The sequence below is a fragment of the Pongo pygmaeus genome, chromosome 14 (genome assembly GCF_028885625.2).
Source record: "Pongo pygmaeus isolate AG05252 chromosome 14, NHGRI_mPonPyg2-v2.0_pri, whole genome shotgun sequence".
In the NCBI taxonomy this organism is placed as follows: Eukaryota; Metazoa; Chordata; class Mammalia; order Primates; family Hominidae; genus Pongo; species Pongo pygmaeus.
In genome coordinates this window covers 30,515,666-30,531,772 of record NC_072387.2, presented here as the reverse complement: position 1 = coordinate 30,531,772, position 16,107 = coordinate 30,515,666, and the positions used below count along the sequence as shown (strand labels likewise).

General features: G+C 47.4%; 1 protein-coding gene across 8 annotated transcripts in view; it reads right to left on the bottom strand.

The window, feature by feature from the left end:
- Positions 1-16,107, bottom strand: part of SPATA13 (spermatogenesis associated 13) — a 327,713-nt gene that overhangs the window by 16,498 nt on the left and 295,108 nt on the right. For 6 of the 8 annotated variants that reach the window (XM_054445913.2, XM_054445914.2, XM_063650617.1 and 3 more), the window contains 4 exons: positions 5,963-6,099; positions 3,844-4,023; positions 3,284-3,469; positions 1,043-1,222 (listed from right to left, as the gene is read on the bottom strand). In XM_054445913.2, coding sequence (XP_054301888.2) covers positions 1,043-1,222; positions 3,284-3,469; positions 3,844-4,023; positions 5,963-6,099 — 683 coding nt within the window. Of the gene's footprint in view, positions 1-1,042; positions 1,223-3,283; positions 3,470-3,843; positions 4,024-5,962; positions 6,100-9,094; positions 9,177-11,325; positions 11,480-16,107 lie in introns of those variants that run through there. The other 2 variants (XM_054445918.1, XM_054445917.2) reach the window with 2 other exon arrangements.

The following is a 16,107-nucleotide window of genomic DNA, read 5'->3' as shown; positions in this document are numbered from 1 at the left end:
TATTTCAACACACCTCTCTTCCCAATTCTCTGCCGTCACCCTGGCTGGGCCCGCCAAGACCCCTTCCCTGGTGGCAGCAGTACTCCCCCGCTGTCCTCACTGTGAGACTTACCTTCCTCAGGCCACCACCTGGCCTCCAGCCTGTCCTAAGCTGGCTCCTACAGGAACCTTCTGCACAGGCCACACAAGGAGGCCTGTGACAATGTCCCAAATATGCCCAGGTCACACATGGGGCCCAGCCTCCAGCGGACTAACAACACAAAAACATTATGCTCAGCCACTAAAATCTATCTGCCCCAGAGGACTCTAGACAGCTACTGAGCCCAGCACCCAGGAATTGAAGGCGTGGTGAGGCTGTCATTGTAATTATTATTCCTCTTACTGTTCCCTAGCTATTTGGGCCGGGACTAAAATCTTCCTCTGAAATCCTTTAGCAGTAAGTAGTAATAGTCAATCATAAGTTAAAAAATGATAAACGCATGTTATCACAGGAAGGTTCTGAGGCAGTTACAGTAGCACAACCACGTGTCCTGGAGCCAGATGCCCGGGTCTGCCTTCACAGATGCCTCTTACTGGTATGTGGCCTTGGGTTACTTACTCTCTGGGCCTTAGTTTCCTCATCTAGAAAGTGAGAGAGATAATCATATCTACCTCATAGCAATACACAAGCCAATATAAGAAAACCCTGGAAACAGTGTGGGAAATGTAATAGACACTTCCTGGATATTATTAGGAAGGACTCCATAGTTCTTATGGCATAGCCCTTAGAAATTTTTAAAAAGTAATTACTCCAAATGTAACCCCCTAATTCCAGACTACATAAAAGGATTTTGAAAAAATGAATTTGGGACATTTAGAAAAGAGTAACTATACAGATTTTGTTTCTATGATAAGCATATAAGATAGAAGAAACATCTCCTTTCTATGGAAGATGCATCTAGCAAACAAACAATAAAACAAAAGAGACTCCTGTTTTTTGTGGAGATGCACTTCAAAATTATGTAAGCAGATGTTATTAATAATGAAGTAAAGGGTGACGCACATTTTGAAGAAAGCAAGATCCTATTTCACTTAAGTGAGGTTCCTCTTTGTTGTACTGTTTCTCAAGGTCTTTCAGAAACTTTCTTTGGAATTTGTAAATATCTTCAATGTTTCCAAAAATAGTGGCTAGCTGCGCAACGGTGAACATTCCTGTGTGCTTGCGGCACTGTCGGATATAGCCCTGCAAAATACAGAAGTAATACTTTTTATTTGGAAATCCAAACAAATTATTTGAATAGTACAGCTTTTGTAGGCCTAAAGCCATGAACTTGGAATGAATTTTAATTAAAGAGGCTCTATGAGTCTCTGATGAGGTCATCGTACTTCCATGACTGCAATTTGCCATAGGTGTTCTAAAATAAAAAGAAAGCAAAAAGGCTCATGCGGTTGGATTTAGGATCCAATAAACCATATAATGTTTCTAGAAACAAGTTTCAAATACCAGAGCTCAAAAATTGGTGTCGTCACATGTTTTTCCAAACTCTTCAGATAATCATTCTCCCAACCCTAATTCCATTTCACAGCCTAGGAGACTTGTCAAATGCAGAACATCACTGCTTGCTGAACAGCCCACGCAGCTCTGTGCACTGTCCATCAGGGCAAGGATTCCTCTTACCCAAGGATTCCACCAGCACTGCCTTTCTATGGACAGCACCAATCTGTAGGTCTTTAATCTGAGGCTTGCACTAATTATCTATGTGCAACACCATGGCTATACTATGGCTTAGGTAGGAGCTAGTGGGATAAGAAGAAAAGGCTGTACATACATGTAACAGCTAACTCAAAAAGAGTTATCATGACATTCAATAGAATAAACTGACCATGGAGTAAAACACATATCAATGACTACTTGGTATGAATTTTAACAGGAAAACAATATAATGTAATAGTTCAGAAAAGGATAGGTTCTGGGGCAGACTGCCTGGGTTTAAATCCAATCCCACCACTTAACTTCTCTGTGCCTTGGTTTCCCCAACTGCAGTGGGGGCTAAGAGGACCTGCTCAGTGAGAATGCTGTGGTAGCTGAGTTAATCCAGGTGAGGGGTGACAAACAGTCAATGCTCAATAATCATGGGCAGTTCCTCTTATTTCCCTAAATGGCACTGCAGACCTGCTTCTTTCGCCACACACTCATACAGAACAAGATGGCTGGCACAAAGAAGCTAAACACTGGCATGTCCACACAGCTGGCTAATCCGATTAGAGAACGGGCAGTTCTCTGACTTCACCTTGTCTTCAGCACTGAATGGTCAGCGTTGAACTGATAGTGCACATATCAGCATTTACAGCTAGGAGAGCCGTAATGAGCAGACAGGGCGAACAGCAGTGTAGTGTGATGCTCGTACACAATCCATAGAAGCACAAAATACCACAGGAAGACAAAACCCTTTCAGGTGCACCTCTACTAATGACAAGTTCTCCGAAAGCAGGATAAGACTATAAAATAAAATTTGTTGCCAAGTAGAATAGCATGACAATAGAATATAGCCTTTCATATGACCAATAGAAAACCAGCATTTTTTTCCCATCTGTGTCGAAATGACTCAGGATCTCATCTGTGAGTTGGTGATTAGATGCAGTGCGGTTGCAGATAGTGACAAATCTTTGACTCTTTGTAAAATCAAGTGAGGGTGTTGCCTTCTATGAAAGCCATTCTTTTCAAACAGTCTCAGGAATTAGGTCCTGATAAGAGATAGTTGCAGAGTGCACTTAAGAGAGGGGCTGGGCACACTGGCTCACGCCTCTAATCCCAGCACTTTGAGCAATCAAGGCAGGAAAATTGCTTCAGTCCATGAGTTCGTGACCAGCCTCGGCAACACAGTGAGACCGTCTCTATATAAAATTTAGAAAATTAGCTGGGTGTGGTGATGCATGCCTGTAGCCCTAGCTACTCGGGAGACTGAGGAGGGAGGACTGCTTAAAGCCCAAGAGTTTGAGGCTGCAGTGAGCTATGACCATGCCACTGTACTCCAGTCTGGGTGACAGAGCAAGACCCTATCTCTAAGAAAAGCCTTGTCTCTGAAAAGAGACCCTGACTCTAAAAAACCTCCACCAACAGCTAGGACAGCTGCAGCACTCAGACTTAGCAGTGCAGACAGCAGAGGCGGAGAAATGAGCAGTGGACAAGAGTGTACATGTGGGAGTCTGATGTGGGGGCGGGGGTGGAGGTGGGGAGAAAGCCCAGGCACCTCATGCAGCCTCATACTGTGACCCTCAGTGAAGTCCCAGCCTGGCATCCCACCTCGCAGATGTCCCTGAGGTGTTTGATGTACACCCGCTCGGTGTCCATGATCTCCCGGATGACGTTGGTCCGCATCTGCTGCTTGTTCTCGCAGTGCCTCTGGCGGCTCTGGCTGGCCTCCTCGTCCTGCTCCTCGCTGGGGGTGCTGCTGGAGTTTTCCGACAGCTCTTCCTGATTCACTCGCAACTGCAACCCACACACAAGGGACAGGTGACTTGGGGCAGGGGAGGGCAGCATGGAGCAGAGGCAGGAGACCTCCCGGGTTCTTACTTTCCTGTGGCCTGTTGGGAAGGCAGCCTGGCCCTCGCTTGAGTCTCATGGCCTCAGCAGGGCCGCGGCTGTGCCAGCAGGCACGAGGACCACAGAGAAACACCGAGCAACTCGCTTGCCTTCCTTTAACATTTTTGCTCCGACCCAGCCTAATTTCTTACAGGTGTGACTTACATGTCAGATAACAATTACAAAAGAACTGACCTGATAAAAGGCGAGTTCTGACCTGAAAGGATCCTGCAGCCCCCACCACCGATACTTTGGAAAAGCTGCAAGCGCCCCACACTTACTCTGACGAAGCTCGCGGGGAACCAGGCTTCCTTATCTTCACTGCGACCCCACCACCAGTCCTTGTTGGAGGCTTCCAGAACCTGGATGACATCCCCGGCTTTGAAGCCCAGTTCCTGGTCGTCCATGGTCACATGGTCCCACAGGGCTTCTGCGCAGACCACGTTGCCATCACTGATCAGCTGAAAGGAGACAGTGGGGTGCACTCAGCATAGAGCACGAGTGGGCGGGATGGTGAGGGAACCACTAGGTGCACTCTCTCAGGGTGACACTGGTATCCTCTCACTGGGATATGCTGGTGGCATTTGGTCCACAGTGACTATGCGACTGGTTACACAAACAGAACCCAGGAGAACAGACTAAGAAAAAACAAAGTCAGGAGGGCATCTCTACCTGCTTTTAAAGAAAGCCCTTAAACTGGGCATGGTGACTCACACCAGTAATCCCAGCACTTTGGGAGGCCAAGGCGGGTGGATCACCTGAGGTGAAGAATTCAAGACCAGCCCAACCAAGATGGTGAAACCCTGTCTCTACTAAAAATACAAAAATTAGCCAGGCGTGGTGGTGGGCTCCTGTAATCCCAGCTACTCGGGAGGCTGAGGCTGGAGAATCGCTTGAACTCAGGTGGTGGAGGTTGCAGTGAGCGGAGATCGTGCCATTGCACTCCAGCCTGGGAACAAGAGCAAAACTCTGTCTCAAAAAAAAAAAAAGCCAGATGTGGTGGCACATGTCTATAATCCCAGCTACTTGGGACGCTGAGGCAGGAGAATTCCCTGAACCTCGAAGGCGGAGGTGCAGTGAGCCGAGATTACATCACTGCACTCCAGCCTGGGCAGCAAGAGCAAAATGCAAGAAAAAAGGGAGGGAGGGAGGGAGGGAGAAAGGCAGGCAGGCAAGCCCCTTTTTAAAAAAGTATTAGTTGCTCACTTAGCAGCAGGTCAGTTATCTAGCAAACTTGAATTCTGAAATATTTGCTCCAAAAATGGTTTCTGGCAGCCGTACTAGATGTCACAGAGCCAAGCCTACTAAAGTTATGCACATATGCTATTGGAAGTCCCTCACATCTCCCTCCAGTGTGGATCATTCGTACTTTATTCACAATTCGAGTAAGTTTTGCATCTAACTTTATACTTTACAGCAATTAAAGAGAACATAGCATGATCTTGAGATCATTAACAATTAAAAAGTCAGGAACAGATGTGGCTCCTCCGTCCACTGGCCACGGGAGCAGGTGATTTTCCATGTCTCCTTAGCACCCAACGATACACATCACTGGCCATCTCAGTAAAGACGCTGACTCACTAAGGAGTTATGCTCCACACGTTCTGCTCAAGAATGCCAAAAGCTGGAGGTATCTTCCAGAATGATTTCCTAAAAAAAAAGCTAAAGCTGCAGGGTGGCCAAAGGAACACCAGATTTGAAGGGAGAAATACATGGGTACCTCCAGCTCTGCCATTCGCCAGGAAGTAATTAGAGATCTTTCCTCAGAGCGTTGATGAAAATGTGGATAATAACCAAAATGTCCATTTCTTAGATCAGTTGTGAGAATTATACGAGATAGTGGAAGGGAGGGTATTCTTTCATCAAGTGGAAAGCACTGGCTGAACACTGATGGGGAGCTGCTCTTCCTTACCTAAAAAGATGAGCTGCCTCTACCCAGAAAGCTTAATCCCATACATTTTCCTGGACAAGGTCAGAGAATCACAGTGTTGTTCTTTCTTTATTTTTGAGATGGAGTCTCGCTCTGTCGCCCAGGCTGGAGTGCAGTGGCGTGCTCTCAGCTCACTGCAACCTCTGCCTCCCGGCTTCAAGCAATTCTCCCTGCCTCAGCCTCCCAAGTAGCTGGGTTTACAGGTGCGCACCATCATGCCTACCTAATTTTTTTGTATTTTTAGTAGAGACAGGGTTTCACTGTGTTGGCTAGGCGGGTCTTGAACTCTTGACCACAAATGATCCACCTGCCTTGGCCTCCCAAAGTGAATCACAGTGTTGTTTTAATCAGAGTTCCAGGTTTTCGGACATGCTTAGTAAAGAAGAACTAGGGAACAAAGTCAGAAGTGGTTGTGGACCCTGAAAAATCAGGTATCCCGTATCCACCACTGTCGTGTGGAATTCCAGTACCTCATTGATGGCCAGCTGCTCCCCGCCGGGCTGCAGGTACCGAGGGCTGGCCTGGCAGAGGTCTTCATAGCTGAAGTCCTCCTCACTACCGTTGTCATCCACTAAGGCAGAGGGCTCAGTACCTCCATCTGAAGAGACTAAAACATACAAAACAAAGGCATGATTTAAAAGACACAGCTAACAAGAGTTTTTCATATGATGAAAAAATTTGGTAACACACTCCCAAGGGAAGGTAATCATCTGTATCTTACTCAGAATAAGAAACTGTTAGAAAATGTCTACATTACTCCAAAGTTAAGAGCTGCGGTTAAGCGTGACATTAAGTGAGAGGTAGACTGTTAAAGAGTGCACTGCCAACACAATGCCACTTGCAGGGTGAAGGCCATCAGGGCATTATGTGTAATTTAGTTGGAAATCCGTGCTCCAAACTGGATATTAACAACATAAATATAGATAACAATGCTGCCAAGCAATGTGCTGGAAAGCTGAGGAGGTAAAAAAGATGAAAAAGATGATCCAATATTCCGCTTCCATCCTTTATCTGCAAGGCAACAGTATTACTAAAACCAGTACATCCCAACAGTGTCTCGAGTAGAAATGTGCTGTCATTCTTACTCTCTGTACATATGTGAAAGGCTTGGAACTCAAAATATGAGAATGAGGAATTACATAGTACTTTTACCAGAAAAGAGAGAGAAAGATCTTTTAAGGATGGTGCAGCTTTTTAGATTGGCCACCCCGGTAGTCAGATTTTCCTTCTTGGGAAAATAAGCCACCCTTGGCAAAGCCAACAATCTGTCCCTGAGCAGTCTCTTCTTTCAGACTCATGGCCTCAGTCCTCCTGTGCAAGTTCAGGGATGTCTCCATCACTGTTTCTCCACTTGATCTTAGCCAAAAGGCCGAGAAGCAATCTATCACTATTTTTTCCAACAGAATGACTGTCAGGTGCTGGGGACGGAAAGCTATACAACAGATGACCCTTGTCTTTAAGGGGATGCAATAAAACCTGAATTCTGATGACTGCAGCCAGGAAGTGGAAATATAACAGGGAGAGTCCAAAGCAAGTGGCACGATTTTAAAGAGAAAAGGATCCTCCCCAGTCAGGGAAAGGCTTCCTGGAAGAGGAGCAGGCGACTCAGAACAGTGCGATGGCCCGATTGCAAATCAAAGGTGGCTTGATTCGAAGCACATGCTCCACAGACTCCCCGCACATCTCACGAAAGACAAGACTGCAAAGATCGGGGGCACACAGAAGGGCCTCACAGGCTGGAGTTCATCCCGGGCTGCTCTTCCGGGGTTCGGAGAAAGGAAGCCACAGGACCTAAGTAGAGTCCCCCCTCATATGAGAGAAAGAGAAGAGGTTTTAGGGTCACAGAGGCTGGTCTGAATTCTGGTCCTGCCCTTCTGTGGGCATGGGACCTAAATCAAGTGACTTCATTTCTCTGAGCTTCATGTCCTTCTTTTTGAACAATCAGGCCACAGAATGCATGTGAAACTCTTAGCATCCTTGACAACAGCTGGAACTCCACAGAGAGTGCTACTGTGGTGATGGTGTCCCACACGATGAGGGCTGGCTTAATGACAGACTTTGCTACGACATGGGGGAAGAGCTGTTGGGGCAGAGCCTGGGGCCAGGGAAGCCAGCTGTGGAGAACACAGGTTAGTGGGAGTGGGCAGCAACAGGAGCTGCCCCAGGAAATGGCATCAGGAACTGAGATCCACGTTGGGAGGCCAAGCTCATGCCTGCAGCAACAGAGATACAGTCAAGGATGTTTTGGAAAAATTCCAAGTTCCCTGGAGATTTAACAAAAAGCAGAAGCCTGAGGGAGAAGCTGGTGTGCCGGGAAGGACAGAGGGCTGGCTGAAGGTCGCCCTGGGATAGTGCTCCACAGGCTTGCTTTCCTCAGGGACTTGGCAAATCCATGTTTCTAGTTACTTGACTAGAAAAGGATGGGTCGGGTTTCCGACTGAAGAGTTCATTCTTGGGGAGGAGATGTTTTATATTCGGATCAATCTAACCTGCATTTTCTATGCACAGCTCATCTTACCTGCACTGGCCATGTGCCAGGTGCTCGGCAGACACACGTCCAGCCCCAGACCCCCACCCCCCACCACCATGCTTGGCCTCCTGCTCCCCTTATGCCTCTCCTCCCTTCCCTCTCCTCATCACTTCAGCCACACTGCTGTCACAAGCAACCAATTCTGTAAATAGAGCCCAGGAGTCTGGCACTAGAACAATGATAAACATGGAAAAAGATCCACAATAATGGGGGTAATCAACACTGCAGAAGTAGTATTTCACACACCAGCATTTTAGGTCTTCCTTGCCAAGCACAGACAGGGCTGTGATGATGATGAGGAGTTCAAGCTCATGCACTGGTGATGCACGGAACTCTTGGAGCAGGACGGAGGGAAAGCAGGAAGGTGTGCACATGCTGCCAGCGGCGCCTCTTCCAGCCAGGTCCCAGCCCCTCTCTGAGACTGTGCTCAGGCCACCTCCCACCTGGCAGCCCCAGTCCTGTAAGCCTGAGCTCTGGACACAGCACCTGTGAGTGGTGCCCACTGAGCTGGGTCTGCTCATGGGCTCTGGCTTTCCAATTGCTTCCCCCTCTGCCTGGGGTGCCCCTCTCAGAGAAACCCCGACATCCCAGCCACCATCACCTTTCCAGAACCCTCCTGTGATTCCAGGGGAACCAACTGCTTACGTCCATGACAGCACACGCCACAGTGAGGCATGGCCCATGGGTCTTCACCTGTGCCCCAGCCGTGAAACCACCTAGACAGGTGCGCTGGACACCACGACAGCCGGGGAACCTTGGAGCAGCTGACAATGGAAGCCAGGGGAGAGCTCTCAGCATGGACAAAGTCAGGGTTCCAGGCTCTGAGTGCATCGTGCCAGTCACCCTCTACCCACCTCCACTCCCCTGCCTGGGCCCATCCCCAGTCTTGGTCAGGAAAGGTCAGGGCCTGTGTCTGCGAGGAAAAAGTGAAAGTGAGCTGTCTAAGAGACCAAGAGACGGGGGTGGGGGAGTGTGAGGGAGGAGTAAATTCCTGGGCCTAAGCACAAAGCCAAGAGGCAGAAGAAAGAGCTCCATAGCCTTGGTCTTGCCTTCTGGGCCCTAGCTTTCTTACCTGCTCATTAAAGGAGAGGAGACGGTTGTCAGGGGCATGGCAGGGCCTGGCACCTCAGGAGAAGGGAGTGCACTCTGGGAGCACGGGTGGATGGGCAGTAGGGAGCCAGCTATGCATGTGTGTATCCATGTCTGTCTTGCTGGGGGTGTGGCTGGAGGTCTTGAGAAAGCCAGACCTGTGCTGTCTGAGAAACACTAGAGCCTGAACAACACATGGTGACTGTTTCGTTTTAAATGTAACTTCTGCTTCCTATGCTAGGCCAGGGTGCGTACAGGCGGAGAGCAGGAGGTCACCTAGTCTAGTATGCTTTGCTGGTGTGTGAGTTTGGGGGTGGGTTGCGGGATGTCTTGAGGAAGCACATCATTTTTTTCATGCATGAGTATGTCTTAGACTCCAAGGGAAACAACACTGAAGACAAAAGCCTCCTCTAACCCTGGAGCTGCCAGACCACGAGGCCCAAGAACTGTGCTGCTTACTGGCCAAAATATCCTGATGCTCCTGGGTGAGGAGAATATACACAAAGTCTGGGTGTCTAATGCCTAAAGCAGCAGGAATCTTCCAATTTTAGCAATCACTGATCTGGCACTGTCAGGTACCAATAGCATTTTTCCTTATCAATTTAAACCATGGTTGAGCCAAAAAAAAAAAAAATGATAAAGGCATTGGGGCTTCCCACCCATAGCAAAGCTCTGAAAAATGACACTTTCTCCTCGAAGAACTGAACAGTGTTTTCCAAGGGAGAATTCTTTACCATGATCTAGCTATTGCTGTGAAAATCAGTAAAGAAAGAAAAAAAGCTGGTTGTAATCATGTATAAATTCACAATTAACAGGAGTCTACTGAAAAGTGTTAGACCTTTACAGGAGGTACCAGGAGAAAACCCTCTGGACAGAGACACAGACTGGAAATATTGCCTGCTCTCGGAGTTCTTCATAAACACTTAGCAAAACAGCTCTACCGGGGGTCGTGGTACACACCTGTAGTCCCAGCTACTTGGGAGGCTGAGGTGGGAGGATGGCTTGAGCCTAGAATTTCCAGTCTGCAGTGAGCTCTGATTGTACCACCAGACTCCAGCCTGGGCAACAGAGCAAGACTTTGCCTCAAAAGAAAAAAGTAAAGAAAAAAGACAACTCTGGCTGAGGTTAATCACAAGAGAGGTTTCAACAGCAACTGTTTCAACATCATGGATTAGTAGTTAGCGACACTGCGGAAGCAAGATGGCTTGAAGCGCTCATGGGTCGGCTGACTCAGTCCTGGCCAGGAGATGGGGGGCAGAGGCCACGGGCAAGAGACTTGAAACACGGACGAGGGAAAGTCATGGCGCCTGGAGTGAAAATTCCTGGGTGAACGTCCTTGCTTCACTAACTTCCTAACTAAATGACTTCGGTGCAAGTCACTTCAGCTCTTTGAGCTTCAGTTTTCCCATCTGTAAAGTAGGCATTAGCCTGTATGTTTTATCTATTCAGAGGTTATTCTTCGGCCTCTCACATCCCACGACCCACTCACTGGCAGATCTGACTCAAGTTCCTGAAAGTGTCCAGGATCTGGCTACCTCTTACCCCTCTGCCACCACTCAAGCCTGGGTCCTCTCCCACCACTTAAGCCTGGGTTCCCATCCAGCTTCAGGCTCCCTCCAGCAGCCCCTCCTGGTCTCCTGCTGCTACCCCTGCCCCCGGCAGGCCATAGCTGCCAGAGCGATGCTGCCAAACCATTCCCAGACTGGATTGTGTCACTCCTCTGCTCAGAATCATCCACGGGGGAGACAGCCAAAGTTCTTGAGACCTCTCCCCAGATACACTGTGCCTCCCACCCCTCTCCAACCAACGGGCTCTTGGCTGCAAAGACCGCAGGCACTCCTTGCCCAGGGCCGCTGCTCCGTGTGCCTGACAGCCCTCTCCAGGTACGCACACACTGGCTCCCTCTCTCACCTTCACCATCTCACTCAAAACCACAACCCTCACTCTCACGCCACTGTCTCCCCTGGTTTAGTTTTCTCCATAGCATGTGTCACCGTCTAATGTATTCTGTTCCCTATCCAGAATGTAAGCTCCAGAAAGTCAGTAATTCTTGTCTGCTTTATTCTTAACTGTGTTCCTGCCTGGCACACATGGGAGGCAGAGAAGGAAGGAAGGAAGGAAGGGAGGGAGGGAGGGAGGGAGGGAGGAAAGCAAGGAAGGAAAGAAATACGGCATGTGGACTTCGTGCAAGGCTTTGGGATCAGATGAACTTGCCTTCAAATGATAGCGATGCACATTTTTTTTCTTTTCTATATTTTTCTTTTTTGAGTATGAGTCCTTGGTCAAGTTTCTTTCTTTGTTTGTTCACCTGTTGAATGTGGATGATAATACCCATCTCTCAGGGTTGTTTATACATTCTGAACAAGTACTTGTTATTGGTGTGCTTTGGGCCTCAAGTGGAATGATGATATATGAAAGCACCCTGTAAATTGAAAAACAGTATAGAATTGCAAGATGTGGCTGGGCATGGTAGCTCATGCCTGTAATCCCAGCACTTTGGGAGGCTGAGGCAGGAGGATCCCTTGAGCCCAGGAGTTTGAGACCAGGCTGGGCAACATAATAAGACCCATCTCTATAAATTAAAAAAAAAAAAAAAAAAAGAATTGCAAGATGTTATTTTATCAGGTGCCTATAATGGGCTAGGCACTGATTTAAGCTGTGGAGGTGAACTGGCTCATATAATCCTCATGACAATGCTACATGGGAGATGCTGTCAGTTGTCCCCATTTACAGATGAGGAAACTCAAGTCCCAATAACTCACAGCTGTGTGCAGCGGGCCCAGGCCATCTAACTCTTACCCACTGGGCAGAACTGCCTCCTCCAGCAGTAGCTCTGTTACTTGTAATAAGACAAAATGATATTTAAAACAGTGTTAGTATCCAAATCTGTGTGTTTTGCTCCCATTCTGGAGAGCAGCCATATGTCCTTCCCTCCATTCCCTCATTAACCCTTCCTTCCAATTACCAATCCCTGCTCCCAGTGGGGCTTATCAAGGACCTGATTCCATTTTCTGGTTGTATCCTTTTCCCTTCACCACCCTACTTTCACGATTTTAAAGTCCCTTAAAGTTAATGATTCCTGTGTTCCTGTCCCATAATTTAAGTGTGTTTTATGGAGTGGGATTTCTCAGTGTCTGATGTCTAGACAGGAAGAATCTTTGTGCTATGCTTTGATGCTTCGTCCAGGTCTGGTGGTTTTCTATGATTCCCCACGCTTACTATCTAGGTCGCTTACCATCTTAAAGGACAGGACAGACTTAAAGGAAAGGACAGACGTTTGATTTTTGTCTTCCCAGCCCCTAGCATAGTACTGGGCATACAGAAGGCACTCAGTATGTGATTTCCAACTGAACTGCAAATTGCTGATGTGGAAACTGAGGTTCCAAGAAGTTGAGTCATTTATCAGGGCTACACAGCGGCTGGGTCAGAACCAGGATGGGAACCCAGGTCTCTCTGACTCCCACCCTTGTGCTGATCTGAGATTCTAGCTAGAAAAGTCCCTCAGTCAGTCTTCATGACTCCGTTTCCCTCCCCAAGCCATCCTATATATATTACTTCCAAGGTGAACTTTTTTTTTGAGATGGAGTCTTGCTCTGTCGGCCAGGCTGGAGTGCAGTGGCGTGATCTCGGGTCACTGCAAGCTCCGCCTCCTAGGTTCACGCCATTCTCCTGCCTCAGCCTCCTGAGTAGCTGGGACTACAGGCACCCACCACCACGCCCAGCTAATTTTTTGTATTTTTAGTAGAGACGGGGTTTCACCACGTTAGCCAGGATGGTCTCGATCTCCTGACCTTGTGATCCGCCCGCCTCGGCCTCCCCAAGTGCTGGGATTACAGGCGTGAGCCACCGCGCCCGGCCCAAGGTGAACTTCTTAAAACAGTGGTTTTATGATGTCACAAGAAATGACATGGGAGTTGTCTATTGCTTCATGACAAAATTCTTCTACAGTATATCTTCTCTGTAATCTGACTCCACTCTACTTGAACACTTTAAAGTGTCACATACTCTCAGTAGACATTGTTCAATTGAATTACGAATTGCTGATGGGGAAACAGCAATTTGCAGTTCAGCTGAAAAATCTTAGATGTAGTGGTCCACAGCGTGTCAATACCAGCTCTGCTGGGCAGAGTTCCTCACAATGGCCAGACCCACAGGCCGGTGCTGCTGCCTTCTTTACCTCTTCATGTTCCATTCCGCACTAACTTCAATAGGCTTTGATCCTCAACTACAGATGAAAGTTAATAATGATGACTTCTTATCTAAGGGAATTTTGACACTGTAAAGCTATTATAAATTCTCAAAATGTATGTCACAAAATCAGGGGAAATGAATATATTATAATAATTAAAAAGTAAATTTTATTGTTTCTTTCTTCCTATGTGGTGAACACATAACATTAAATTTTACCATCTTAACCATTTTTAAGCACACAGTTCCAGTTCAGCAGTGTCAAGTATATTCACGCTATTGTGCGACAGAACTTTTTCATCTTGCAGAACTGCCACACGTATTAAACACCAATTTCCTCTTCTTCCTCTCCTGTTCCTTGGCAACCACCTTTCCACTTTCTGTTTCTATGATGTTGACTACTTTAGATGCTTCATATGAATGGGATCATACAGTATATGTCCTTTTATGGCTGGTTTATTTCACTAAGCATAATGTCCTTGACATCCATTCATGGGTACCAAGTGTTAGAATTTCCTTCTTTTTAAACACTATATAACATTCCATTGTTTGGTTAGCACTTCCATTGATTTTTAAAAGAGGAAAAAACCAAAAATATTCTATTGTGAGTATATACACCACATTCTGTTTATCTGTTTGTGGGTAAACATTTGGGCTGCTTGGCTATTGTGAGTAATGTGCTACCATCTGTTTGAAACCCTGCTTACACCTCTTTAGCATACTTGATCAAATGGTAGTTCCAGTTTTAATTTTTGGAGGACTCTCCATACTGTTTTCCACATGGCTGCATCATTTCACATTCCCACCAACAGTGCGCAACAGTTCCAATTTCTCCACATTCTCACCAACTTAGTTTCTTTTGCTGAAAAAATAGGTGTGGAAAGAACATTTTTTGGGGGAGGGGTGGGGGACAAGGTCTTGCTCTGTCGCCCAGGCTGGAGTGCTGTGGCGCAATCTCAGCTCACTGCAGCCTTTGCCTCCAGGATTCAAGCGATTCTCCTGCCTAAGCCTACCGAGTAGCTGAGATTACAGGTGCGTGCCACCACATCCAGCTAATTTTTGTATTTTTAGTAGCGATGGGGTTTCGCCATGTTGGCCAGGCTGGTCTCAAACTCCTGACCTCAGGTGATCCACCTGCCTTGGCTTCCCAAAGTGCTGGGATTACAGGCGTGAGCCACTGCACCTGGCCCAAAAAGCCATTTTTGGAAATGATCTTGTAAACAAGAAGCAAAGACTGCTCCAAATTGAAATCAGTTTTAAAACCCCAAATGCCTACATACAATCAATATGAGAGCAGACAGAGGAGGCTCTTTCTACAACACTTCCCGCAGCTTCAGTCAGGTAGAAGGAGCACACCCTTGGTCATCAAAACTGCGTGCTGACCATCAGCACCTCTCTGACTGGGGACAATTCCAAGAGAACACATCTGTTCCACAGAGTACTATCAATTCCAAAAATGTAATAAAGTGAATTTGTAACGCTCTTGTTCAATAACCATGGTTAACCATCACTCCTAGAAACACTGCCCTCTGGGGGCCCCTGAATCCTGGGGCTGCATCGGTCCTTCCCCAGTCCATCCCTTACACAAATGTCTCATTTTCCTCCTCATCTCTGCTTTCCTCCTGGCTGCAGCTGTCAGTGAGTAGAATGCCCCAGTCCACATTTTCAGCCCTGGCCACTTATAGCTTTAGGAACTACTACAGAGAACAACGTGGTAGCCATAGAGGAGGTGTCATTTTTTTAAATTGGAAGGACTGTTACAAATACAGTTAGAGAAGACATCAGGAAAAAAAGAGCCCCTGACTTATAAGTGGGGGAGGATAGTCCTGGTGAGGGTGTGATAACAGGGTGGAGGTTGAGGTGTTCTGTTAAATGAAAGGGAGGTGAGATCTAACACAGCCCTTAAACATCAGGCACTTGACAAGAAGGAGACACAGATTTAGCTGTTTTCATGAGGCAGTCTCCAACACTGCCTAGCTAATGAGCAGCTGGTTCCCGGCCAGCATCTCCCACCCAGCATCACTCCTTGGTGGGGAATTTCCCCTCCCTTGACTTCAGGGAAATTCCCCCACCCTTAAAATAATCTGCTAAAACCATGTATTTGAGAAAACCTCTTGCTGATCGCTCAGACTTCCTCAGAGTTGAGATAAGCCATTCTGACTTCCCATCTTAAAAACGGAAATGGCAAGCCCAGGCGGGCAGCTCGTGTTCACAGCAGGGAGCAGCTGTCATGGGCTGCTGCTCTGTGGGCTGAAACTATGGGTGGACCTCAAGAGCTCAGGCCACGGAGAGGCACACAGAGGGAATGAGCTGGGTCACAGGAACTGACAACGTCAAAACATGATGCACGACTTCCAGGGTCCATCCCCCTTCAGTGGTTCCCAAACACCCAGGGCCCGTGGCATCTAATCACACGGAAAACGTTTAGAAAAATAAAGATCCTCCCCTGCCCTGGGCCACCGAGTCAGGTTGGGTGGTGGGGGTGGGGAAGGATGTTTGCTGAGAATTTATTTTGAAAAGCTCCTCAAATGATTTTGACACCTGGAAAAATTTGGGAACCACTGGACCTTCAGGTTAAGCTTACTTAAACCACACCACATGCTCAGGTTGTTCTAGGACATATGCCTTTTGTTGCCTGTCCATGCAGCAAGCCACAAGTTGCAGGCAATGGATTCTGACTGCATTGGCTGGAAACCTCTGCGTTAGCCAACGTGTACCACTGAATGTTCCTTGTTCCAACGAATAGGACAAACTCCTTCCATCCATCCACGCTGACCTCTCTTCCTGGAGCAACTTTCCCACCCAAAA